At 41.9% G+C, this 27,160-nt stretch overlaps 1 protein-coding gene across 1 annotated transcript in view; it reads left to right on the top strand.

Annotated features, from left to right (window-relative positions):
* PHLPP1 (PH domain and leucine rich repeat protein phosphatase 1) overlaps nt 1–25,623 on the top strand; it is a 141,258-nt gene extending 115,635 nt beyond the window's left edge. The window contains exons 11-17 of the mRNA XM_075704617.1: nt 8,124–8,324; nt 9,325–9,487; nt 14,256–14,386; nt 17,955–18,059; nt 18,999–19,193; nt 21,410–21,638; nt 23,586–25,623. Of these exons, the coding sequence (XP_075560732.1) occupies nt 8,124–8,324; nt 9,325–9,487; nt 14,256–14,386; nt 17,955–18,059; nt 18,999–19,193; nt 21,410–21,638; nt 23,586–24,707 (2,146 nt within the window). The 3' untranslated portion in view covers nt 24,708–25,623. The remainder of the gene's footprint in view (nt 1–8,123; nt 8,325–9,324; nt 9,488–14,255; nt 14,387–17,954; nt 18,060–18,998; nt 19,194–21,409; nt 21,639–23,585) is intronic.
* Nucleotides 25,624–27,160: the final 1,537 nt, after the last annotated feature.

The raw sequence follows: 27,160 nt of genomic DNA, 5'->3' as shown, positions 1-27,160 counted from the left end.
AGAAGCAAGAGGAGTCGTGATCTCACTGTCACAGCTCCTCACCCAATTAAGAGCATTGCAAAACCCCTACTTGTATACTGTTGTTCATTCTGTCATGAACTTCTGGTTAAATTTCCTGGGATTCACAGCGTTGGGAGTTGGAGAATTAGGTTTGCGGTTGAGGTGATTTCTAAATAAACTCTTGACTTGACTTACTCTTGAACAGTAATGTTCTGAGGAATTTATAATTTAGGTTAAAAATTACCTTTCAAAAGGTGAACTTTACTAGGATGGGGTTTTGGTTCTGGGAACCAGTGTGTGATTCATTTCAGCCTTGATTTATTTTAAAGAACCTTTAAAATAATTTTTGTACTTTGATTTTACTTTTTTTTTTAACAACACTATAGCATACCTGTCCACATTCAAGCCTGTGTAGGGCACCACCTTTGGAACAAACTGATCACCAGCAAAGTTATTCTGATGTTAATTTACTGTTTCAGTTGAGACTTTACGTAAAAGTGCAGTCAAAGCATTGAAATTTAGCAATGTTGCTACTGCAATAATTGATTATCTGGCACATTTCTGTTTAAAAGTGGTGAAATTCATAGCCTGTTCATGTGGCAAGGATGTTTCACATCAGCAGTTGTCATTGTCTTGTGGATGACTTTTCAAACTGTTGTACATTAGAGATTGTATGAACTTCAGAAATGAAACCATGTGAAAAGCTTTTTTACAGGAAGTTGCAAAATTAGGTCAATAAAAAAAATCCTATTTACAGGTCCCAAGTTGAAATGCCTATCTGTTAACTTGGAAAGGAAGGAAACCTTTAAGTAAGTTTCAAAAAGCTGCTGGCATCTTTGAAAGCAAAGACAGAAATAATTTTGTAAAATTTGTATTAAAAACAGGTTGTAGGTCTAGGATGTAGATTAGTCTAAGTTTGGCAGTGAGAGAGAAGCTGAATAAAATTTTTTGTACTGCAACTCATCTTTTTAAACTGAGCTACAAAACTGTAGACAGCTTTTCATTATTTTTTTTGTGATGCCAAAATGAACAAGTACAGGCTAAAACCAGAATTGAGGGTAGATTTCCAGAAGTTGCTAAACGTGTGCTGAAAAGAGGTAGAATTGAAAAATACATTGAGTAACAGTATTAAATGGCTGATTGAGTCTTGGGGATTTTTTCCCCTCTGCAGCTTTGATGTTCTGCAGCTTTCAAGCAGTACAGGGCATGTGTTTTCAAAGTCTTTTACGGGTATTAGCAAAGTCATGTACCATCGCAGGAGATGAACAGAGCTTACCCATTCTGGCGTCTCATCACCACTGCAATCTCCCTCATTTATGATGATGATAGAAGCAGTTGGCTTGGGTGGGGGTTTTTCCCCCTTGTTCCCTACCCCTTTTCTGGTTTAGATGACTTGGGTTGCAAAAGGCTTGTCCATGCTGGTGCTCCCATGACTGCTGCAGAAGTGGTAACTGTGAAGGAAAACAGCAGTGCCAATTAGTGCACACTGTCCGAGCTTTAAATTTGGAATTTCCTACAGGAGACACCTTTCTTTTTATTGTGTTTTCAAATGTTTGCATCTGTCAACAGCTAAGCATCAACAGAAATGGGTCTGGGCCAGGGAAAGGTGTTCAGGGGTTTGTTTTGTTTAAAAAAAAAAAAAAAAAAAAAGGTAAAATGCTCCTCTTCTCCAGGCATTCCCTGGGAAGCACAATCTGTACTGCCAGACGTGCCAAGAGAACTGGGTTTCCCGAGTGGTCTGCTGTGGTCTCTACCCAGTGTGTAATGTTGGACAAATCACTTTACCTTACTGAACTTTCATCTCTCCATAAAATGACTTACCTTTTGCAGCCTTGAAAAGATCAGTTTATTTTCTTGGAAAGGTACTTGGGTCTGTGCAACTGACAGATGATATCTTGTCTAGATATGAAGTCTCATGCTGTGAATTAGAAACACTTTCTCCTTCTCAGTCCTGAATATTTGACGAAGTGGGTGTGAAGTGCCTTGGGCAAACTTCAGCACAAGCACTGGTGGGCTTTGACATCTAGAACATCTGAGGAAGGGAGGGAAATCGGTGCATTGGTGCACAAAGAGAGAATATCACTTTCACCAAAAAAAAAAAAAGGAAAAAGTACTGAAAAGCCTCTCTTCTCTTAAGAGAAGAATCAGTGAACATCACTTTTCTGCCTTAATCCTTCAAAAACCAATGAAAAGGTGTCATTGTCTGCTGAAGAGTATAATTTAGGGATATTTTGTTGGTCTGCTTTTTAATTAATTTTCTGTTGTAAACTGTTACTTGAGGAGAAATTGAGGACTAGCCTATGAAACATTTCTCTGACCAAGACAGAACTTGGTTCTGTTTATTGCACTGAAAGTATGCACATCTTGATCATGTTAGCAAGGATTTCTCTTGTAGGGTGGGGATTTTCTTGGCAAGATGAGCGCCACAGAGGCAGCCAGATAATCTCTTCATTTCTCATTACCAGATGCTGCAAAAACAGAGAATTCATGCAAGTGCTGTGGCTGAGGGGGAAAACTCCCAAGTAGAGTCCTGCATCTTTTTTCGTGCACCTGCCTTCCTGCAGCCTTTAATTTCTATGCACTGCTTCATCTGTTGTGATGCCTTTCCCACTCTGTCCGATTCTCATACGTACTTTTTACTGCCTGCCTTGACCAGTTTGCAGCAAACTACCATTTAATGACATGAAAACAGTTCTACAAAATGATCTTCAGATAAGATGGAGAAGCATTCAAGACCTTTAGCGGGGTATGGTAGAAAAGCAGTGGCAGTGGTGAGGGGGGGTTAAAAATGGAGACGCAGTGGTGAAGGGCGACGGTTTGCCTCCTGCTTAAGCTTCCTTTCCAGTTAATACGCGTGTTTTCGGTATAAATCCTTAAAACAGCCAGTGGACTATTTAAAGCAGTTGGGTGGTGAAGATGTGCAGCCGTGATGTGCGTGGCTTAAACCTTGGGCTTTGTTTTCTGGTGGCTGGTGGCTGTCAGCGGTGGTGGCTAAGCCAGCGTCAGCTATTCGGAGCCCATCCAGGCTCTCCTCTGCATGATTCTTGTTCTCACCTTTGTTCAGCTGTTCTTACCAGGTTTGATTTTCTGTTTGTTTGTTTATTTTGATTTGATTTGATTTAATTTGTTTTGGGTTGTTTTGTTTTTTGCTGGAGTTCTGGAAGGTGACCCAGTTAAACTTGCTCTTGTTTGATATTTGCCATTTCCACCTACTGGGACTGCTTCTTTTTGATGCAAGTATTCAGTCCTATCGTGGATGCAGAAGTGAGGGAGGAAACAAAGTTAAACGAATGTAAAGAGATATTTGAGTGTTTGATGCACATACTTTTTTGCAGAAATGTTTAGCTGCATTTGTTTCTTTGCTGGTAGGTTAGGGTTTGCAAGCAGATATATTAGAAACTGGGGAAATCCCAGTTAATGAAACAGCTAAAGATAGGTTAGAAAGTGAGAGCTGAGGAGACACAGCAGTTAAGTGGGTTTTTTGGCAGTCCATCAACAGGAAGGGGATTCACTTGAATGTTTCCGTCCTTTTTTGGTTTTTTTTTTTTTTTTTTTTTAAAAAGGAGAAGAAATACCCTCTTTTGCACCGGCTGGCAAAACTGCCTTGATTTCCTCCCCAGCCCCCCCCCCCTTCCTTTTTCCCCCCAGACATGCTTCGCTTACAGGATTCTTCCTCACACACCTGCTACCACAATCATAAATTACTTTAGGATTAGGTGATCAGAAATTGAGGACATGTCTCTGCAGAAGGGACTGAAGAAGAAATTTTGTATTTTGATTGCTCTGTGCTGATGGAGATCTTGGAGCACAGGCCAAACTGGAGATCTTGATTTCTCTGCATATTCTCTTTTTGTAGCTGCAGTATTCTTTCCAACTCTTATCAGTACTTTCAAGCTAAGCACAGTGGTTTTGATTTGCTGCTGCTTCACCATTGGATGCAGTTGTCTGTGTTGCTCCTTTTAATGTTGAACATTCCTAAGCTTTTTGGAGGACTTAGGGTTTTTGTTTTTGGTTTTGGTTTTTTTTTTCTCATGGTGGCTGTGTTTTACCAGCAAGCCAAGTTTGCCAAGCTACCTCAGAAAATGGTGAGGAATTGGGAGATTCTGTATTCTCACAATTACCTATATCCACCTTTTGTGTGTGCTAGAGGTGGGCACTGGTGTTAAAAAATTTCAAACCTTTTGCAATTTTCAGTAGAAGACTTTCTTCCTCTGCTTTGGAAGTTCAAATTGAGATCAGAATCCTCTGAGTTTAAATAGGGAATGCATGTGACTGCATATTAGGTCTGTTTTGTTGAATTAGATCCATGTCCTTGATTCTAGCCTATTCTTTGGGACAGTCTTTTTTTGTTTTGTCTCTTGGAGAAGTTAAATTCAGCAAGGGACTGTACTTTAATACCCCATAAAACCGAAGGTGACTTATTCCAGCTGGAGATCAATGTTTATATTATTACCCCAGAGGAGAATTTGCACCTTGTCAAAGCTGAAGAATTCTGGCCTTTCCCTGCCAGCACCTTTGTTTCTTTCTTAATCTTTGACACTCTTCTAGTACTTGTTAATTCATGCTCTCCTCGCTATATTATACTCTGGTATGCACAGGCTGCTGAATTCAGGTTTTTATAGTGATGCTGTACTTTTTTCATGAGCTTGTGGTATAGCGTGTGGGTGGAATTGGAAAGGGAAACAATTAATTTTGGACTGAGCTTTAATACTTGACATTCTGCTTCCATCTGATAAGCAGTATGAGTGGGATATCTTCAAGGAACATGAATAAGTTTAAGTTCATGCACGAGAGAGACGGGAACAGTTGTGCCCAAGTAAATTTCCACTCCTCTGGAGGGCATTTGTAAGATGTGCCTTCTAAGGTAGCAGCTGGCACGTTGCACAAGGATGAAGAAATAGGGAGTGGAAATAACCTGGAGGAGGACTTCTGGGTTAAATCAGCAGGGAAAACCTGATGGGCAAGTACAGATTTTTTTTTTTTTTTTTTTTTTTGACATAACATTATAGCACAGAATTAACAAAGGTTGGTAGTAGCAATCTGCTGGTTTGTTCTGTTCTTTGCTCAAAGAATGGTGTGTGTGTCCTTCCCTGCCCCCCGCTTTTTTTTTTTTTTTTTTAAATCCAGAGAATATAGTGAAAGAATTATCGTTTCAGAATGTTTTTACCACTTTAATGTAACAGCTGGTCAAAAGGAACATGTAAATAAGCAGTATACTCTTTTCTAAAAAGTTAATTTAACTCTAATGATGTCAGCTACAGGCAGAGATTACTGTGTGATTATCCTGAACCTGACTGAGTGCTACCCAGGCGTGAGTTGTTATGTATGGGATAGGTGAGATACCCTGCTACCACAGGGCTTCCATTCTAGACTGCTGTCGACATTTTGCTAGCCACCTAAACCTTGCTCACATCAAGGCACTGAACTGTAGGTCAGGGTGGTGGGGATTTATTTCCAACATTGTTGTATCACTCTCTGGAAGATTTAGCAAAAGCGGGGAGGGGGGTACAGAGTAACAGCTCTCCTCTCTCCTTTCCCCATTGGAAAATATATGCTTTAAAACTTATTTTTGGCAGGAATACGCAGATTCTGGCCACTTTTAATACCAGTGAGGGAACAATTTGAAATTTCTTGTTGTATTCCACCAATGTTGAAAGCTTATTAAAAACAGAAAAGGTTTTGTTTGATTCATTTTTCTTTTGAATTTAAAATGGCTTCAGTATAGTAGACTGTATTAATTTCAGCTTTATCAGAGCAATGTACCTTTTCTTACTTGAAGCTTTCAGCTGTGTTTTGGACTAGCTGTACTTGAGCAAACTGATGTTCTTCTGAACTTCATAGCCATAGGATGCTCTCTAGCCTTATCTGTTTGTCTCTGGTTATTAAAAGAAGGTACCTGTGAAACACTCCAGGTTATTCTGCTGCAGCTTGCAAGAACATAAGTAAAATACAGATTCCTCTTCAGGGTAGCGGAACATGCCCTTCTTGGGGGATGTTTTGCTGCCACCTCCTCATCCCTATTGTATTTCTCTGAAAGTTCACTTTTCCCAACAGCCTTAAACCTTTTTATTACTTAAGCCTTTCCAGGCTGAGCTGAAGACGACTGTTTTGTACTATGAGTGGTACAAAAGATATTGTGGCTTTAATGTTAATCAAAGTGCCTTTTTTGTGGAGAGGGAAGACTATCATGCATATTAGATTGAAATTGCCAAAGTAATAGTTGTCTGTACTTCAGCAATAGGTGTTCTTGCTGGTGTTTAATTAAGCACAGGAACTGTTGATGTGGTATGCTTCAGTTTAATAATCCAACTTTGAATGAGCTTAATATATTTTTAGTTTATAGCTAAAGGGTGAAATTGAGCAGCATCTTTTTAGAATAAATAAATTATTTTAAAACCCCTTTCAGCTGCTTATTCCCTTCTCTGTATTAATCCTCCCTCTCCTCCCTTCCTCCTCTGGGGTTTTACCACCCTTGTGAATAATGAATGAGCCTGAGGATTAAACTGTGTTTCTCCAAAGTGGACTCCTCTGTCTGGGTAAAACAGCTAACCTAGTTTCAGTTCTGTGCAGTGCTGAGAGATTTTTGCTTCTAATGGAAATAGTAGGGTTTTTTAATCCTTTGGCATTCCACGTGACTCCTCTGTAGCATGTCTGACCCTTATTTGCTGCTGAGCAAGTTTCGACTAGCTGCAACTCTTGCAAATCCATTTCATTCATTAATAGACCTTAAAGGTCACTGTGGATTTCTGCGTGCATGGGAGAACCTATCAATATTTTATCACTGTCTCTTAAGACTGATGACAGGAGTGCATCTACCTTTTGTGTCCTGATTAGTGGCTTTATAGGCTTCAGCCAGCTCATTTCTGAGTCCAGTTTCTTGAATGCAACTTTGCCCGTTGCAGCTGCCCATTCCTGTTAGCTGGTAGGAGCAGGACAGCCTGGTTTGAACACGGTCACTGCAGACTGGCAGGCACACACTTAGTTCTGTATCGCAAGTTGTCTAAGGCTGCCTTTTCTGAAAAGGGGAGGAAGGAAGAGAGGGGTCTTATTTCAGTTGAAAAGGCATGGTCATGCCAGAGTTGGTTACTAAAGGATAAATAGCCTTATTTTTCTATTTCTTTGGAACTGCTTGTGTGAATTCTAGCCCTCAAGATGCCTACAGTGTGTATTCCTCCAGTGCTGCTGTGATCACCAAACTCCCCTAAAGAAACATGAATCCTCTGCCCACAGAACTTGACTGGCAGGAGTGGGCAGTGCCTGTACCTCAACAGGTCTTGTTCCTATCCTGGAAAAAGTCCTTTGAGGGAGAAAGAATAACTTAATTTCTGTGCTTCTTCAGTCCTTGCTGCTTGTGGTGGGCCTGCAGAAAATACTGACAAGGGCTTCTGCTACTTTGGGGAGTAGGGAAAGGGCATTCAGGAACTACATAGAGATCCAGCTGTCTTGCTGCATACATCAGCAAGCAAGTGTATTAACTTCTTAATTTACTATTAGCACTGTCTCTCTTTAAAATCTAAAAGGCAAATTACTGCTTGCTCTCGGGGCTTTTTTTGTGATTGTTGCATCTTCAGTTATCCAAATATTCAAAGAGTACTTTTTCATATTTTGTAGTTGCTTTCAGGCCTGCAGGTTTAAACAAGATACTGTCTGCACTCTAGCCAGTATTTAAAGTACTGAAGAATTGGCTGGTGCTTTTACCAGTGACTTCTTTTAGTCACTTGAAGGGCAGCTATACTTTCATGGTTCGTTGACGATGAATTCAGAAATCATTTTTATGTGGAATGAATATGGAAATGATGTGGTTTGTATACTGCTCTTACCTGTAGGTACATTTGTAGTAATGTTGGAAGTACTGAGGTCTTGATAAGGGGATAGAGGCGTTTTGACATACTCACTTTGCTGATGTTTTGTTTGTACAAATGTATTCATTTAAAAACGTGATCAGGAGTTTTGTTCATATAATGCTAGACTTTTGGTCTTTCTATCCATTGTTGTAAACTTGTTGCTTTTGACCTTTACTTTATAACTATCTTAACTCTTAAAAATAGATATTTTTATTTATACTTCTAGACAAAACCTGCAGGGTGTTTCACTGAACTCCCTTATGCAACTTCCCTTTGCAGCCTGAGATTTCTTAATGCCTCTGCCAACAAACTGGAAATGCTTCCTCCAGCCACTCTTTCTGAAGAAACCCATAGCATCTTACAGGAGTTGTATTTGACCAACAACAACCTCACAGATAAATGCGTACCCTTGTTAACAGGCCATCCACACCTGAAAATCTTGCACATGGCTTACAATCGCCTACAGAGCTTCCCCGCAAGGTAAGTAACTGGTTTCACTGCCTCCGGCCCACCGGTGGGTGGGCATCATGAAACATTTTCGCAGCGAGAACTAAATTGCAGAGAAATGTGGTGGTACAGGCTGTATTTTGAATGCACTGATACTGTAGTGGGTGGATTCACCTGCTATGCCCTCTTGCACGTTGCTACCCTCTCTTGCATTACACAGACAAGTGAGTGCTGCATGTTAGTGCTTTGATTGCACTTGATATTCTTTTCAACTGGACTAATTCAGCATGACCACAGTACGCTTTTGAAGTCAAGCAAGGAGGTCTTCTGTTTTCCCGGCTTGGTCACTTTGCTTACACCTGGTGGGCTTCTCCTTGCAAGAGATTTGTGAGTGTAGCAATCTGGAAATGTCCTCTGGAAGTGGACTAAACTCCACTGGGGAAAAATCCTCTCACTCCAGAAGGAGATTCTGCCTTGGCAGCAATTTCTGTACTTTCAATTCACTCTGTTTTAATCAGAAATCTTTCAAGTGTAAGATGTGCTGTAAAGCTGATGGGGTACAACCTTGGAAGAGAGATGCCAATAAATAAAGGAAGAGACATCTCCGTCCTTGTGTGATGTTCTGAGCAGCTGGGCTTCAATGGCAAGGGGGAGGGAGGGGGATGAATTTGGGGGAGGGGCTGAGTGGGATGTCAGAAGACGGAAGGGAGAATTTGGGGTGAAGTGAGAAACTAGGGTTGAAAGGAAGGGGGGAAAAAGAGTGAAAGTGAGCTGGTGAGCAGGGGAATGTATGCAAAATAAGTCACTTGAAAAGTAGCATTACAAAACATTGACAGAAGAAGCACACATTTTGTTCCACAACTGTGTTAGCATCTGACGTGAGGAGAGGTGACAGGCACTGCTGTGAACAAGGACCAAAGTCTGCAATTCTATTTTCTTAAAATAATGAAAACCACTGCTCTTATCACCACTTCAAAATAAAATATGCGTGTCTATTCAAAGAAAAAAAATTCTCAAACTCCTGTTTTCATAGCAAAATGGCCAAGCTGGAAGAGTTGGAGGAAATTGATATTAGTGGGAACAAACTGAAAGCCATTCCAACAACCATCATGAACTGCAGACGTATGCATACTGTAATTGCTCACTCCAACTGCATCGAAGTCTTCCCAGAAGTCATGCAGCTTTCTGAAATAAAGGTAAGGAATGAATGTGCTTTGGAAGAAGCACGTATAATGCGACTTTACTAATTCTGTTCTCTTCTCAGCTCTCTAATTGCTACAGGGTAGTATATTCTCAGAAATTACAGAGATCTGACAGCTGCTTTCTCCTCTGAGGTCATATGCAAAATATTTGCCCCTGTGCTGCCTTAGAGTGGAAGGGAAGAAGAGCCTCAAAATCTGATTTTACGCTCACCTTCACCAGACCCTATCTTTTCTGCCAAATAAGTGTTAATTGTCTTCCTGTGACAGTCTGTTATGATACGACTTAAACATTTGGCAAGAGCTATGCATAATTAACTCTTGCTGCCTTGGCAATTGGTTGATTGTGTAGGAATGGACTTTGTTTAGAGTGCGTGTTAAAAATTGCTGAAGCTGCAAAATGGGATAGGCCTTGGGGACAGAGATAAATTCCAGGAGTGCAGGATTTGAGTGTTCAGGCAAGCTACTTTAATTTTCCTAATTGCAGTCATATTTTGCACAACCGGAGGAATGCTTAATCCATCTCTTGTATGTGTTTCCAGAAGTAATTCTGTACTTTTCCTGACACTTCTTTTTGTGGGACACATTCTTTACTTGACCACGCTGAAGAGCACTACTGCTTACCTTTTGTGAATCAAGTTCCTGCTTCTCGCCTGGCTTTAGTGCAGAATATTTTGCGCTGCATGCTGTTTCCACTGGCCAGAGCTGGGAGACTGTTAACTTACAGCGTACAAATCTTGTGATATGGCAGAAAATCTGTCCTTCTCAGAGTTTGAGAACTGATTACCTATTCACAGGCTCAAAACAACTTAAGTGTTCTTCAGGCGCTTTGTAAAGTCAAAAGGCTAAGTTCCCAGACTGACGTGTGTGCCTCAATATCTGGGGTCAGGCAAAGCAGCAGGAGCAATAATTCTGTTGGACAGCGAGTACATGTAAAGATGAGCTTTGTGGGTTTAGCCAGGAAATCTGAAACAAACTTGTGGGTTTTTGAATACTCCTCCCTCCTTGGAACAATGGCCAGAGGAAGCAGAGGGCCATTTAGAATCAATCAGAAGCAAAGCCTTTTTTCTTAGGGGAAGAATTGGGGTGGGGGAACGAGGCTCTGCGCAGTAAACATTTCTTTAAAAGTATGAGGGTGGTGTCAACCAAAAAAACCCAAATGAGGATAATGTAAACATGCTGATAGGGAACAGTCAACTTTTTCCTTTTGTTTGTGTTTTTGGGGAAAGCTGAACGTTTTATAAAAGCATCAGTATTTAAAGTGTTACTCTGCCAGAACGCTTAGCAGAAAAACCCTCTTGGAAGACCTGGCAGTTTTCCTCCTGCTGGTTCCGTATGGTTATTTAGTTCTCTTTAGCAGAAGAAAGAGGCGTGGACCTCACTAACTGTTTTGGGACTGCAGGGTTAGCATGCGTGACTTCATCTAAGAGGACACAGTGCTCTAGGACTCCACCTTTGTGCAAGGAAAATGCCTGGTCGGTACTCAAGCTGGTTTTGACTTAGGGGGGGATGAGTTCATATAGTTGTCAGATGGGAAGGTACTTTGTTGAGCATAGGGGTGGTTCTAGCTTCTTGTGATTTCTCTAGGTCGGGGTTGGTGTTTGTCAGTTTGGAGGTCAAACTTGTGCTGCCTGGCTGTATACATTGCTTAACTGGAGCTCCTTAGGTACGTGAGAGCACTCAAAATGTGCCAAAGTAGGTTCAGCATTTATTGTTTGAGTATGGATTTGGTTGTTTGGTGATATAAGCTTGCTTGTAGCAAAGCACAAAGTTGTATAGTCTTATGCCACCTCTGTGATTATATCATATTTGATGGTTAATTTTAACTGAGGTGGCATTCAAACACTCTAAACTTCTTGGGAAATTCTGTTACCTGAGGTAATGGCTGTTTTGCTTTTGTATTTAATTAGCCTGAGAGGCTGACATACTATGTTTTTGGAGTGAATGATACTGGAACAGTTAGTAGCAGCAGTTACTATGCTGTCTGAAATAATTTCAGAAGGAAAGCTAGTATAAATTATGATGCTTTTAAGCTTGCAGTAACTCCAGGATTTCCAAGCACAAGGTCATTTTAGTGATACAATTGTCTCTAAGCCTTTTTTACACACTACAATCAAGGCTACAGAAGTTATGTGTTGTCCTCTGTGTTGAAAAGCCCAGTGGATGTCTCTGAGATATCTTATACAATACATTTTTTTTAGGGTTTTTATTGTATTTCATGACAGTTACATATACTGTCAGAGTTAGGTTTATCTGTGCACACTGAAATGTCTTCTGCGAATGGCCGAGAAGCTGGAAGCACACACACCTAAGTCAGTGCCCCAGCAGACTCATCCTTACAGCCGTTGTTTGACTTCAATTTCCTTGCCTTAAAAAATAAAAAAGGGCACTTTTTAAATCATTATCCAGCATCCTGGTGTTCCTTTACAGTCAAACAGTTGCGTACTCCTTACTGCTTGAGCAGAGCTTGGTGACCCAGGCTTGCTTTTCCCATCTGGGACCTGGCTTTATTTTATCATCCAGTTTTCGTTGACCGATGAGTTGCTTCTCTTTCATGGCTGTCTTGCTGGGCTGCTGTGGTGAGGGTGATACGGATTCTTGTCACAGTTTTTGGTCAAGCTTATCTTTCAGAGGAGCATTACCTTGAGATCTGAAATAAGTGAAGATCTAGTAGCAGTAGCATCTTAAAGACGAAACTCTCAATCTTTGGTAGTTTTTCTCCTAGTTAAATAGGTTAGTATCAGTATGGCCACCTTCGGTCACAGCTGGAGATAACTCAAGCACTTCCAGCCCTGGACAAAACAGTTAAAGCTGTAAATGCAGTGTAAGCAAATGCTGAATATTAAGCCCTGTCTTCCAGCTGGCCTATCCACTGCAAAATCCTGTGTGCAGTTGCAGTTGTTCTTCTTCTGGTGCTGCATGGGTGGGGCTAAACCAGCTTGTGTTAAAGTAAAGCATGGGGAAATTGGGATCAGTTAGGAAATACGCTTTCCTGCTTGCCTGGGGAGCAGAATAAGGACTAAATTTAACATAGATATGCAGAAGGTCCCTCTTAGCCTATTCTTCAAATAATACAAATAAAATCTAAGAAATCATAACCTGATAAATAATCAATCTTCACTAGTGTCTAGGGACTGAGGGATCTGCTGTAGAATGTTGCTACCTTTGGCGTATTGGGCATTTAATGAGAACAATGAAATTACTGGGTTTTGTACTTGTTATTCCAGCATGCTTTTCCACCAGCTTTGTAATGGTATTGAGGTGTTGAACTCAGCAAGGCCTGCTGGCAGCTTCTTTAATCTGCAAAGTAATTACTGACTCTCTGGAAGCAGCAAGGAGTTGTGCAGAGGAAAAAAAGCTCAATGGAATAACTGTTCTGTTAAGTTGTCTACTATTTTGTTTGCATGACAGATTTAAACTCTGATTTCCTTATCAGGCATGGATAACGTCAGCAGTTTGTTCTTCGTAGATAATAAGGCCTCTATATTAGACAACCTCAGGATTCAAGATTTGGGTCGGAAATTTCTTATTTCCATTGCATGTATTTAATAAAGTGTTAGGAGATTTTCCTTTTCTAGATTTTACTAGGTTATCTTATGCCTTCTTCCAGCTCAGGACACAATTTCTTTGAATATACCTACAAAAATAAAAGTGTCTCTCTAGTATCAATGGAATTACGTAATGGTCAAAATTGCAGCTAGGAAAAGCCTCCTCCCGCCCCTTTCAGCTTCCTGTTTTATTAAAGTTTTTGAAGTCTTTCTCTTTTTGCAGGTTGAAAGTAGAAAACGGTCTTTCCGAAAGATGTGGATAGTTCTTCTGTCCTCTGTTAAATACCAGCCTGCTCTGGCCTCTGAATCCCCACCCCCCCCACCCCCCCCCCCCAATTTTTGGTGCATGTGACACCAATGGTCCTGTAATAGGGTTTGGAGAGTTGGTTTTGTTCTAAAAAGCCATATTTTTCCCTGTGTATTGACTTTCATCTGGATACACAACTTTAAACAATGTTTGTTTAGGGATTTTGTCATTCTAGTGCACTTGTGCTAGCTAATTTGTGCTTAGCTGGTGGATAGCCAGCAAGTTTCTCTGCTGGTTTGTATCGTTTTTTCTGAAATATTTAAGCTTTAATTTTTTTTTTCCACTCATTTTATTGACCATATTTAAACGTTAAGCCATCTAAGGTAGTGCAAATTAAAACCATGTTTAAAACTGCTTCAATATTTTTTTCCTATCCCCCTCTATTCCTCCCCTCCACATGCATTTATAACCCTGCTTATTTTAATATCCCTCAGTAAATATTGAATTCCTGAGAGCATGCTCATACTCATGCTGGTTTAAACTGACTTCGGAGGAGGGACTGCTATGCCAGTGGCTTAGAAGCCCCAACTCTATCTCCATTTCCTTTATCCATTAAAAGACTGGCAACTGTTTTCATTGGTAACATTTTTTCTTAAATACTTGAAAATACACTGACCATCTTTGTCTCTGTGAAGACCAGACACACCTTACTAGTTTTGTAACAAGATAACACCTGGCCAGAGATGGAAATGGGGTGAACGTATTTCTAGGTGTCCCAGGCATCGGGGAAGACGGCTAAATGCCATATGGAAGTTATTTTGTTAAGAACCACTTACCTAGATGAATGGTCTTAGGCCTCGGTTGCAGCCTTCATTGTTCATGAAACATGCATTACTACATTTACTCAAAATGTGTATGATCTTGATGATGGCTGAATCCTTTTTCTTACTTGGCTGCTTTCCTTTTGCAGTGCGTGGACCTAAGCTGCAATGAACTCAGTGAAATCACATTGCCTGAAAACCTGCCTCCCAAACTACAAGAGCTGGACCTGACTGGAAATCCCAGATTAGCCTTGGATCACAAAACGCTAGAGCTGCTGAAGTAAGTTACCTTACAGAGTAGGGAGGAGGCAGAGCGATTCCTGTTACTAGGATGTGACAAAACCACAAAACACAGAAGTGTAAATCTCTTCAAGGAGTATGGCTCCCTGTTGTCAGTGTATCAGAAAGTAACAGATTGTATGGGTAGTTCAGAAATTAATACTTCATTAAAGATGATTGCTTTACCCACTTCAGTGCAGTTGCTTTCAGCTGTAACTCGGAAGGGTTCTGGTGGGCTGGTATAACCATTGTTGGGCCACTTTGATCTCCATTTTATTTCAACGTTAGATTCAACCAAAATACTTGTTTTATTCCACCACTGAGATGCCAGTAGCTACTTGCTATGGTTTTTTTTCTCACATTCATCTGTTTGGCTCTGTCTTTGCCATTGTGGTCCTTTTTACCTCTTCACATACCATTTCTTGTTACCTCTCATACCTCTCTGCTTTTGTCCTATAAATATTTTTTTTCCATATTTAAGCTGCTCCTGAAGACTCTCATCTCCCACTCTGCTTGCAGCAAAGCTAGTTACGTTGCTTTGGGATCCTCTGGTTTTTTTTTCCTGTCTACGTGTTTGTTTCCTGCCCTGGGACTTATCATCCATAACTGAAATTCGCCAAGTGCCTTATGCCTCCTTCTGCTGTGTGTTGGGCAATCGTTGCACTAAAACAGATCAGCTGCGGACAGTGGTACTGCCTTGAGCTTTGCTTATGTCCTGAAGGGAACTGCACCAGCTCAGACGTTCCTTCTAAGTCTCTTTGATCCTTAAATATTGAATGATTCCAAGAAGGGTTGATTTACTTTTTAAGGGTTGAGCAGTTACTTCATGTGGTTTGCTTTTAAATGGTTAAGATCAGACACTGGAGTAGTAAACCTCATCGGTTGTGCAAGCAAGGGAGACTTACAGTGTGAGTTTGCTTTTAGCTTGAATCAGCGAGTTTTATCAAATTTAAGTGGAAATTAGAATAATGATGAGTTCTCACAGATTAAAAACAAGAGTCTGTGTTCTGCAGCAGACAGCAAAAAAAGGGGTGTTCCTCTATTTTAAGGCCTGCTTTATTGTACATGGGAAACCTTCCTGAAGAAGCAGTGTGTAATGTTGCTCTGGTTCATAGGGAAAAAAAAATACATATTACAAAGCTAATTGAATTGTGTCCAAACTTAAAGTGAAAGATCAGCTTTTCTTGTGTATAACCCAGCAGACAAGATGGGCAAGCCAATCTCTTGCCACTTTAGTATTCAGGCATCATGCCCTATAGCAGTATTGTACAAATCTAAGTCCTAAGTAGTAGAAGAATAGTGTGGCCCAGTTACACACCATTTTTTCACTGGTATATGCATTGTCTTTAATTCACAGAAAACTTTTTCCCTCTTGGGTGTGTGTTTTGTTTGGTTATTTGTTTTTTTTAACAAATTGTTCTTAAGACCTCAGGTCTATTCTCCTCCCTAATATTTATTAGCCACAGTCAGGTGCTTCAAGCCTCCTGAGGGGCTTCTTAGTGTCTGTACTGATATACTACACTGAATTCCATGGTATACTGCTATAATTGACTGTGAGGGAGGAGGTGCTCCTTTCACTCGTTTTTTGTGGCAGGCACAAAAATACTTCTGCACTTGGTACTTTTTATATCTTCCTTCTGCATGTGAAAGGCAGCTCTCCATCTGTGCCCTGGCAGGATTCAAGCAGGTAGTAGGTTAATATGTATTCTTGGTGCTGGTGAGGAGTCCTGTCATGCATGCTTGCTTTTTTAATATGTATGGAGATCTTAAAGGAGGCTTAGGAGGATGTTGCCAAGTGATATATTGGATGTAAGAATTTTCAGTAGCAATTAAAATGAAAAAGAAAAAAAAAATGTTGCTGCTCTGATTTTTAGGAAAGAGCGTTTAGTTCAATTGTAACAGTCATTTTAAATTAGGGGGAAAATAAACCGTGCTGTTCGGAAGCCTTAGCCCATCTTCCCTGCGTAGGATGTGCTGCTGGATATCATCCCTTTCCGGGCACATGGTCTATTTGTAGTGGTGCTACTGAGGAAGCTGAAAGCAATGCATTGAGGTAGCTTTTTTCACCACTGCTGGGAAGCCTTGAGACAGCTCTGGGTCCTTGACCTGCCCAGGAACCAGAGGTCAATCAACTCAGTTAACAAAGAAACAAGCAGAAAACCCCTTTTGATCCAAGTTCCTCTGCCCTGGAAGATAAGTGCCTTGTATGAGAAGTCTGTGAAGAAAGTGTGTTTGCTCATGTGTGTAGTGGTTTGCAGGTGGAGACAGAATTACAATCTCTGCTACTTTGGAAGAGACCTAGGTTTGCAGTTTGATTTGGGGTCAGATAATCTTTTCTTAATGTTCAGGGTGAGATGTTTGCCTCCTGTTTGTCGCACAGAGGGCTGTAAAACCAAGGGCTTAAAACACCAGTGGTTCCAATGTTATTTACGTAATTTGTTTGCTTTTAATCTGCCCTCGCTGGTGTACATCCTGACTATTAGTGTAAAAAGAAATTGAAATGGATGTGACAGTACTTCGAGTTATTTGAGGAAGGCTGTGCAACGCTGAAAAGACTTTTCTGTGTGTTCAGGTCAGGTGGGGGTTTGGATAGAGAAAAATGAATGCTCAGAGTGAACAGTTAGACCTTTCTGCTTGTGTCCTTTTATGATTCATTTGGTTCATGAAAGGTTCGGGTGCCTTTGAAGTGTCTGCAGCGTGTGGGGAGCTCGCTTTCCCTGCCCTTGGAAGAGAGCAGTAGGGAGCAGGGAGGAGGTCATCTCTCCCCAGCAAAGCAGGGCTCTGAAGAGAAGAGAATAAACAGAGAGGGCTGGGCTCTTTTTAAGTCTTTACTACGCTGCATGAGATATTTGAAATTCAGGCTGAAGGCTATGTTGGTAGTAAATTGGAGGGTACAGTATCAAGGGCCTAAGTAAAAATTGGATTGTACAATTGGGGAAGGCAGGAGGGCTGCGCTCACTGTCGGGACCGCAGGCTGGCTCTTGCAGGTTGGTGCAGGACGAGGATGGAGCAGATTTCTGTTTGTGGGCATTTTCATGGAAGGCTGTTACTACATGTTTTTGTTTCTAAATAATTTTTTTTCCTTTTTTGCTGCTTTTTTTTTTTTTTTCCATTTAGGGGATGGTGTGGGTCATACAGGAGGTTTCATTTGAGTACAATGAAAAGAGCCCAGAGACAACTTGTTAAAATGGGTGGGAGAGAGGAATAAGTTAAAAAAAATCACTCATCTGTACTGGCTTTCATCAAGCTAGTGACAAATTTGCCTTTTATTCCTACTGGGCCAGGTTTGAAACAAATAGCTTGGGGGTGAGAGCAGGGAAAGAAAAGCCAGCTAAGCAAAACAGTGCAGCTGACACCCTCATAGAGGCTCAGTTATTTACTGCTTTTTTTGTTCTTTGTATACAGACACATAAAAGTAACCATTTTGGATGTCCTGCTTCATTTTCTTCTCCTAAATGTATAACTGAGAACTGGGAGGGGGAAAAAGGTGTTATCTTCACATTTTAAGCTGGATCATGTCAGCACTTCAGTCCATTGCATCATCTTTCCCCTATCCTTTCTCCTTGCAGCAATATCCGTTGCTTCAAGATCGACCAGCCCTCGGCCGGCGATGCTTCGGGAGCGCCGGCGGTGTGGAGTCACGGTTACACAGAAGCATCGGGCGTTAAGAACAAGTACGACCTGGCATGGTTTTTATTATAAGAGCATCCTAGCAGCGGAGCACCTCTATGCTGATACAAAGAAATCCCTTTTTCAGTGGAAGTTTTGGGGACGTTATGGGCCTCACAAAGGCAGAGGCCATGCCATGACTCTGTATTTGTATACCGGGCCCCTGCCTGGCTCTCCACTTTGGTCTTTGTTAGGGAAGTTGCTAAGATACAAGTGTAACCGTCACATTTTGTCTATGCAAGACTCTGGTACTTGCAAAAGATCTAAGTGTTTAAAAGCGTTTTCCTCTTTGCAAAGCTTCTTTATCTTCAACCAAAGGATGTTTACACAGCAAATCAGAGATACTAAAGGAAGAGGCAGAATGGCCAAAGCTCTGAATATTCATAGTGTGCGGAGCTCCTGTGACTAAGGCAGCACTTGACAAATAATGTACCAAGAGTCTGCTAGTCTCTGTGTTGCTGGCAATGTGATGAATCTTCCTTTGTTCCTTAAATACCTTCTTAGAAATCTTTTGCTACCTAGGTTTCCGTAGCAAGTGCCAGCAAGCCTTTACTTACTGTTAACTGATTTAACACACAACTTGGTCATCGGCATGTTAAATCGCAAGGCTGGCTTTCAGGGGGGCAAGTGCAGTTTCAACTGATGTTGTTTCAGGCATACTTTTTCCCCTATTTCTACAAATAAGGGACTTGTTCACATGCTGAAAAGGAGGAAGAAACCTTAGGGCTTGGCTTGAACTTTCAGTATAGTTCTCTCCGCATCTTAGCACTATTGATAGGCCTGACTCTTCTCCACAGCTCAGAAAGCAGTCCTGAAATGCCTGTGAACAGAGGTGGTTAAAACTAGCTCTCAGACCAGGCTGCATCTTTCTGGTCAGAATGACAAGATGAGAAACTAGCAGTGGGTAACAGCCTTGATGTTCTCCTGCTTTGTTTTTTCACTAGGCTGTGTGTGGCAGCACTTTCAGCCAATAACTTCTGTGACAACCGGGAGGCACTTTATGGTGTTTTTGATGGTGACCGCAACGTGGAAGTGCCGTATCTGCTGCAGTGCACAATGAGCGACATCTTAGCAGAAGAGCTGCAGAAAACAAAAAATGAGGAGGAATACATGATCAACACTTTCATCGTTATGCAGAGGTGAGTCTTGGATCTGAAGCCTTTTTTACCTTGTGTACCTTCACTGGGCAGTTTGTTTGCTTTCAGGTCAGACACCTGCTCTTTTCTTGCTTCAGAAAAATGCAAGAGGGGAAAAATGCCTTGGTAGCTGGCTACGGTGTTTTCTTTTATTGCTTGTTTTGTGGATATTGCCCTCTGTTCCTTTCAGGTGTGGGGAGAACCACCCCAACACCTCCCCACCCAAACAAAAAAAAAAAAACCACACCACCTGCAAAGTTACTAAATGCTTGTGACTAAGTGGTGGGTGGACATTTACTGTTTTCTGGTATCTTCTTTAAGTCTTATGATTCACAATTGGCCATAACCAAGTCAGTGGTATGAATCTCTTGATCATCTTTTAAACTTCCTTCCTACTACTGGCTGCAAAGCCTGGGCTGATTCTTTCTGTTTCTCTGTACCAATTCAGGTTATTTAAGGCTACACAGGTATTTAAAACATGTAGTCTGACTCCTTGGAAATGTCCATCTCCTGTCATCCCTTTGGCCTTAGAGTATAATTTGAGCAGGACCCATTCAAAGAGATTGCGATACGGTAGCTGTGAGTGTAATAGTAGTTCTGTGTAGTGGTTTGGAAACCAGCGTGCGTGCTCTTCTTGACAGAAGAAGAAATTGTGCCTGGGGAGACACCGAGCAAAGGAGTATGAGGGGAATTGGACAACGGAGAATGAAGAGGTCAGGGAAACAAAGGAGAAAGCAAATAAGCAGCTCAGAGACTGAGGAAATGGATCAAGTTAAAAAGTAGCATTGCTTATTGTTCAGTTGCTGCACCTTTGGAAAGGAAAAATACTGAAGTTCTGGTGTCGGGAAAGATATGGAAGCAGTAGGGTGGTATTGAACCTTACAAACACGAGACAAAATGCTTCCTTCCCATAATTGCTTGTACATAATTGCTTATAACAGTGCCTCAGACCAGCAGCTGAGAAGGTGGTTGGCATATACTTAAAATACTCAAAAATAATAACAAATTTGAGTATTGAAAGTACTTATTAAGTGGTTTTGTTTACTACTAATGCAATTGCACAGGAATGTGGCATTCCTACAAAAAGCTGCACTTTTTCTTTTGGTCTCAAGTCAAAATAAGCTAACCACTTCTTTGGAGAACCAGAAATAGTATTCATTCCAGTTGCATTTAACCATTCATTGAGGATTATTATAGATGATACGCAACACTCCTGAAGCGTGTATTTAAAAAATAAAATAAAAAAGTACATTGAAGCTTGGTTACAAATTTAGTTGTGCATTCTCTCCCCGGGATTTTGAATCAAAAGTTCTTGCCAGATATGCCTAGCCTTGATATAAATTTTAGTAACCTCTATAATTAGCTTTCTAATTACTGTAATTCCTAATTACTATAGGAGAAGGCCCTGATAAACAAGATACTGGGAAGGATAGATGGTTTTTCAGTCTAGTATTGAAATGAGTTTACATTCTAATGATAGGTTTCCGAAAACTTCAGTTTTATCCATAGATTTTTCCCCCCCCCCCCCCGCTATGACCCCTCCTGATAAAACAGCAGGCCTAAATATTTCTAAAAACCTATTTAACAGGTTAGTAACTGACAGGATAAATAAGTGTCTTCTTACAGTGGACTTAACAGCCACTGTGCTTTTTTGGTCATCATTTGATACTTTAAGAGCATTATTCTGAAGACATCACAAAACAGTGAACCTCTGCCTTCTGATTTTGCTCAAAACCAGAATTTTTCTAGCTAGAATTATTATTATTCTAATAAAATCTGTAGCTGCAGAAGCCAAAGAACCAGCTGGATAAGGTGAACTCCCTTTTTAAGCTCTACCTGTACTCATTTAATAGTCCTCAGTACTTTTCTAACCCTCTCTGTTTCCCTCGATCTGACCTTTAAAACAAACGTCTTTAAAATGTAGAGGAAGAGACAAAACTGCAACTCTTAAAAGTGCAAAATTTTTTTATTCTAAAATTGAGCAGATTGGTGTATCTGCATATGTGTAAATAACATGCTGCCTGAGAGTTGCATGTGATTTCTCTGCAGTGCTGCCGTAGTGTCACAGTCTTCAGTGGAGACTTTTGTTTCTGTCCCAGTGATCCAATAGAGTCAACGCCCTGAGTGCTTGTGGTTGCAGAGCAGCGGCTGTTTCTCCATAGTACCCGTAACACTTGTTTTCCAATGAAAGAACAATCATTGTTTTGTTTACGTTCCAGGAAACTTGGAACAGCTGGACAAAAACTTGGAGGCTCTGCTGTCCTTTGCCATATAAAACATGATCCCATGGACCCTGGTGGATGCTTCACGCTAACCTCAGCAAATGTGGGGAAGTGCCAAACTGTTCTCTGCCGAAATGGGAAACCTCTGCCTTTGTCCAGGTGTTACGTGATGAGTTGTGAAGAAGAGCTGAAGAGGATTAAGCAGCATAAGGCCATTATCACAGAGGTTAGAGAACAGTTAGGGACTGTTGCAACTTGCAGCTTTCTTGGAGAGTATTTGCACAGCAATGCATGAAATCACATGTCAATATTAGTAACCCCTAAGAGGTGGTGTTATTGGTAGGGGTTCCAGAATTGCAATTTTCCTTTCAAAGTGACTCACGTCACGCAATCAAGTTATCGTGCAACCAAGTTGCTTTTCCATCCAGCCATGCTGGATTTTGGTTAGCTTCAGAGAGTGAGCAACTGTGAGCATGTTGCATTGAAGCAGGAAAGCAGACACCCCTCCTCCTAATGGGGAGAGGAATTGCTGTGTTGGAGCTGTCATGAAGAGCCTCTCCGATCAAAAAGGATGAGAGGGCAATGCACTCGGAGCGATGCCATCCTTCCCTTAGGAGAATCCTTGCTCCTGGCAGGCTGACTTTGCTGTCTGAGCTCCTACGTTCCCAGAGCTGCCCTTTGACAGGCGGCTCTTGAAGAGGGCACTTGCCCAAAAGGAAAACCCATCCTGTGCTCAGCTGAACCATGAGAGAGGAGGAAACTATTTGTTCCCTTCTTACAAGCTTGAAGCCACTGCTGTCAGTTTTGCTTTGCCTTGTGTGACACATGCATAGGAATACATATATACTGAATCCTCCTAATGGTAGAGGAACGGGCAGAAAGCTCACTGCTGTATGCCCATGAGCAGGGTGTGAGGGGGATGGGGGAGGTGTGGAATAAGTCGTGTGCCTATTGATCTTGCTGGGGAAAGGTGTCGACTGGGATCTCGAACGTGACAAGTTGGAAGGGAGTCACTCCAACGTAGCGTGCATCACCGAGGCTCGCTCATTGTGTTGTTCCATAGAGAAAAAGGGAAATTTCTGCACTGAATCTTAAGATGACTCACTGATTTCATGCACATTGATGGCTTATCACTGCTGTCAGCCTTCTAATGGGGAAGTTAACAAGCCAACAAGGCTTTTTTTTTCTTTTGAGTGGTTTTGAAGGGGAAGCTTTTTTTAGTCTTGGTTCACTTTTCTGTGGTTATCTGCTTTATAATAACCACAGCAGTCATCGGCTGGACCAAATGAGTGTAAATCCTCACCTTTGTTGTTCGTCTCGAAGACGCAATTAGCAGGTGCAGCTATCCCCAGCAGGCTGACAGATAGCCTGGCTTGCCATTTCAGACACTTGCTCTGCTTATTCTGGCAGCTTGGATTCTAACCAGGACAGGATCCTGAGATTTGGACATGCATGGGATTTACTTCTCAAACACGTCCATTTTTACTGATGTTTTCCCTTCAGATAGTACTCCTCCTCCCCTTGGAAATGTCATATCTAAGTGGAAATGTAGTAATTGGGGCATGTAAAACATTTCACTACAACTCAGCTGACTGAGAAATGCAGACTTGCTCTCTGCTGCATTTGACTTGCATGCTTCATTTAAAGTCTTTTTTTTTTTTTTTAAATGAACTTTTGTTTCTGAAGGGATGAGCCAAGATGAAACCTACGATTATTACAGCTGCAAGAGAAGAGTCATAACTGAATGACCTGCCCCTATATCAAATGGAGCTGTGTGTGGCTTTGCCCTGTATAAAGCCAGATACGGTGGGTGGAGGAGGGATAAGTCTGACTCACTGGTAAAACATTAGTCCAGTTGGTTCTCGCAGCTGCAGGAGCAGAATAGATGGCTCTTTGTTGCAGACATCTGCTTTGTTGGTCTGTGCATAGGTGATGCTGACGACAAATCAGCGGGGTGTAGGCGGCGTAGCGCAGGACTGCAAACCAACCATTGCTGTGCTCTAATCCCAGTTCTGTCACCTCCTTGCAAGTCACTTTGCTTTTCCATCTTCTTGTCTGTAAATGGCAGTGTTTGGGGTACTGCAAAAACAGCCATCAGTAAAATGCAAGGAGATGCAGGTGCTGTGTATCCTTGTCTGCCTTGTTTCCAATTTCCTGTCCTTTCTAATTTCAGGATGGCAAAGTGAACGGTGTGACGGATTCCACGAGAATCTTGGGGTACACCTTCCTTCACCCAAGCGTTGTGCCGCGTCCTCACGTCCAGTCCATCACCTTAACTCCGCAAGATGAGTTCTTCATTCTGGGGAGCAAGGGGCTGTGGGACAGCCTCTCAATGGATGAAGCAGTGGAGGCAGTCAGAAACGTGCCTGATGCACTGGCAGCCGCGAAGAAGCTTTGCACTTTGGCCCAGAGTTACGGCTGCAATGACAGTATCAGCGCTGTCGTGGTTCAGCTCAATGTGACGGAGGACAGCTTCTGCTGCTGTGAACTTAATGGGGTCCCACCCCCCAGCCCAGGCATTTTCCCCCAGTCTGTCAACGTGGTCATCAAGGACAGGCCAACAGATGCGCTTGGGATGCCGTCTTCGAGCAGCGGCATGGCTTCAGAGATCAGCAGCGAGATCTCCACCTCCGAAATGAGCAGTGAGGTGGGGTCCACAGCCTCCGACGAGCCTCCACAGGTAGCCATGAACGAGAACAGCCCAGCCTACCCGGGGGAGCAGCGCTGCATGCTGCACCCCGTCTGCCTGTCCAATTCTTTCCAGCGGCAGCTCTCCAGCGCCACCTTCTCCAGCGCCTTCTCCGACAACGGCCTTGACAGCGACGATGAGGAGCCGATTGAGGGGGTGTTCACCAACGGCAGCCGCGTGGAAGTGGAGGTGGACATCCACTGCAGCCGAGCGAAGGAGAAGCAGCTTCTCCAGGTGCCAGTGGAAGCCAGTGACGAAGGTATCGTCATCAGTGCCAACGAAGACGATCCTGGCCTTCCCAGGAAAGCTGAATATTCCGCCACGGGCACAATAGGGCGCCGGCGGGGCAACGGTTCTGTGGCACCACAAGAGAGGAGCCATAACTTAATTGAAGTTGCAACGGATGCGCCGCTCAGAAAAACGGGGGGCTACTTTGCTGCTCCAGCGCAACCCGATCCCGACGACCAGTTCATCATCCCACCAGAGCTTGAAGAAGAAGTCAAGGAGATTATGAAGCAGCACCAGGAACAACAGCAGCAGCAGCAGCAGCAGCAGCGGCAGTATCCGATGGACCACCTGGCAGACTATTATGATACACCACTATGACCCACTCTATTTACTGCTCAGAAATAAACTAACAAACAAGGAGACTTGAGTGCGGGACCCAGCGGGCTTGCATTACAGCAGGGGTTTTCCTTATCCTTTTCCTTCATATACGTCCTTTTCCTTATCCTGCCACTACAGATAACTGCAGCTTTTCAGTTTGTTAGGTTTAATATTCATTGACTTTCTTCTAGAGACGCTTGACCGGTAAAGTTTAAAATAGTTAACCTCCCCTTAACATATCAAGTGTAAAAGCAAAAAACAAAAAAAAAAGAATAAAAAGGTTTAATATATTGCTGAGAAACAGATGATGATGTAATATTTTTTAAAATGGCTTGTTTGTTTTGTTTGAAAAGCAGGGCAGTAGCCAGTGCTAAATGATTTAAGTAATATTGTAATACTGTATTTCTTTGAGAGAAAAGGCTTTTTTTGGTCTTGAAAATGATAGACATTTGTAGAATATGGAGACTAACTCCTAGGAGTTGCTTTACTCTTTCAGGTGACTTAAGTCACTGAGATTCACTAATTTTCTCTGAGAGAACAGTTGATTGGGAAATTCCTGTAAATAGCTCAGTGTTGTATAGTGATGCTTACATGTTTTGTAGCCTTGGCATTAAGGACACAACCTAAAAAATTGACCTTTTTTTCTTAAGCGACTCTTTGGGCCATGGTCATGGAGCGTAACGGACTGAGTGGCTGTGTACAAGTTAGCTAGAGCCGAGATGGTGTAGACCGTTTAAAGAAACCCACTTTTTCCTCTGGTCTCTTTCTTTCCTTACTTTTACAGACACGTTTTGTTTGTGTTCCTTACTGCTGCCACAACCAGCATGATTGTATAGAGTTCATTTGCTGTAGAACATTTACATACCAAGAGTTATATTAAAGCCGAATGCACAAATGAACATGTCATAATTTTTGTTATAATAAATATGAAATTTACACCTGATGTCTGCTTTTATGTCTGAATAGCTGAGCAGCAGCTTTCAAACCGTAGCTTGCTGTGGTCCATCAGCGTGCTGCTCAGTTTAAACCGAGAGGTGTTGAAGCTTTTTCAGCTCGATCATGTTTTTACACTAACTGCAGGAGCTCACGTGTACTTTTAGAATTTAAAGGCCATGCAAAATGGCCTTTAAAAGATACGAAACAACTCTCTGAGGAATTGACCTGTTTCTTTTTTTCTTCCTCAGTACTAATTCAGCGCTATTGATTTGCCCTTTGCCACAGTATTGACAATGCCAGAAGACTGAAGAGGAGCGGTGCTCTGGCTCTGTCCCACTGGGACTGAGTAACTGAAGATAGAAACGATGAAAGGATAATGTGGGCTAAGAAAAGGGAGAAAGAAAACATTGGATGTGGAGAGGAGAGGGAAAATAGAAAGAGAAGGTGGCAAAGTGAACTCAGAGCTACCTATGGGAACTCAGATTTGCTCAGATGTGTTGAGTGAACATGAGTTCAATGCCAGTTTGACTTTGGTAGCAAAAGGGCATTTTTTTGTGATTCCTGTGGGAAAGGAGCAACACCCTTTTCGATGTTGCCTCCAACCAACTGCTCTATTTTACTTATCACTCTTTAAATAAAGCTGAATTAAGTGTGTGATCATGACAGTGTCTTGCTCCTGCTTGACGTTTGGTCTGTATTTGGGGAGAGAACTGTGGTAACAGGCTGTTGTCCTTATTCTCTTCTAGGGTGAAATAGCCAAGTTAGGACAGGATTGCTGTTAGCAAGAGATTTTGAGTTTCTTTTCCTTGAACAATAACAGCAGAGGAGCAAACGTGAAAATACTGGTTTGGTAAATCTTTATAGTACTGTCTACTGTAGATCTAGAAGATTGTACGTTATTGTAATTTGAGCTTCAAAATATCTCTTTCTTAAAAAAACTCATTAAATAATGTATTTAAACAAAAAAAAAGTTCATTGTTTATTGGTTAGTAACTCATAAGTGTTCTTTGGTAAACTGTATATTTCAAATTTTGTTGAATGATTCATTTTCCTTGGTGTCCTTGGAAAGTGGATTTTTTCCTTCTGTTCAGATGTGGCTTGAGGCTGAAGGGGCTAACTAGCAAGAACACTACAATGGCCTAGGCAAGTGATTACAAGTTTAGGGTTTCCTGAGCAAGCTGGAAAATTCTCTGTACCTTAAAAAAAAAAAAAAAAAAAAAAAAGGCGGGGGGGGGGATTCTCATCCGTGTGGCACCCACTGCTAGTGGAAGAGTAATCTTGCTGCTGCCATCTGTGGTCTCTATTCGCTATAAGGTGCCTCTGGTACGCTGTGCGTGTGGTACTCCGGAGAGAGGAGCAGAGGTCAGAGTAGGGGAACCGTTTCACGTGAGCTAAACTTTGGCCCAGTGCTGAGAATTGACGCTCCCTGCTGTGCCCTTTTCTCGTGTGAATGGGAGTATATGCACGCAGGCTTCATAAAGACTTGCCCTTCCCTGCATTTGAAGGACAAACTCCAA

The sequence above is a fragment of the Pelecanus crispus genome, chromosome 2, assembly GCF_030463565.1.
Source record: "Pelecanus crispus isolate bPelCri1 chromosome 2, bPelCri1.pri, whole genome shotgun sequence".
NCBI classification, from domain to species: domain Eukaryota; kingdom Metazoa; phylum Chordata; class Aves; order Pelecaniformes; family Pelecanidae; genus Pelecanus; species Pelecanus crispus.
This window is presented reverse-complemented; position numbering and strand designations above follow the sequence as displayed.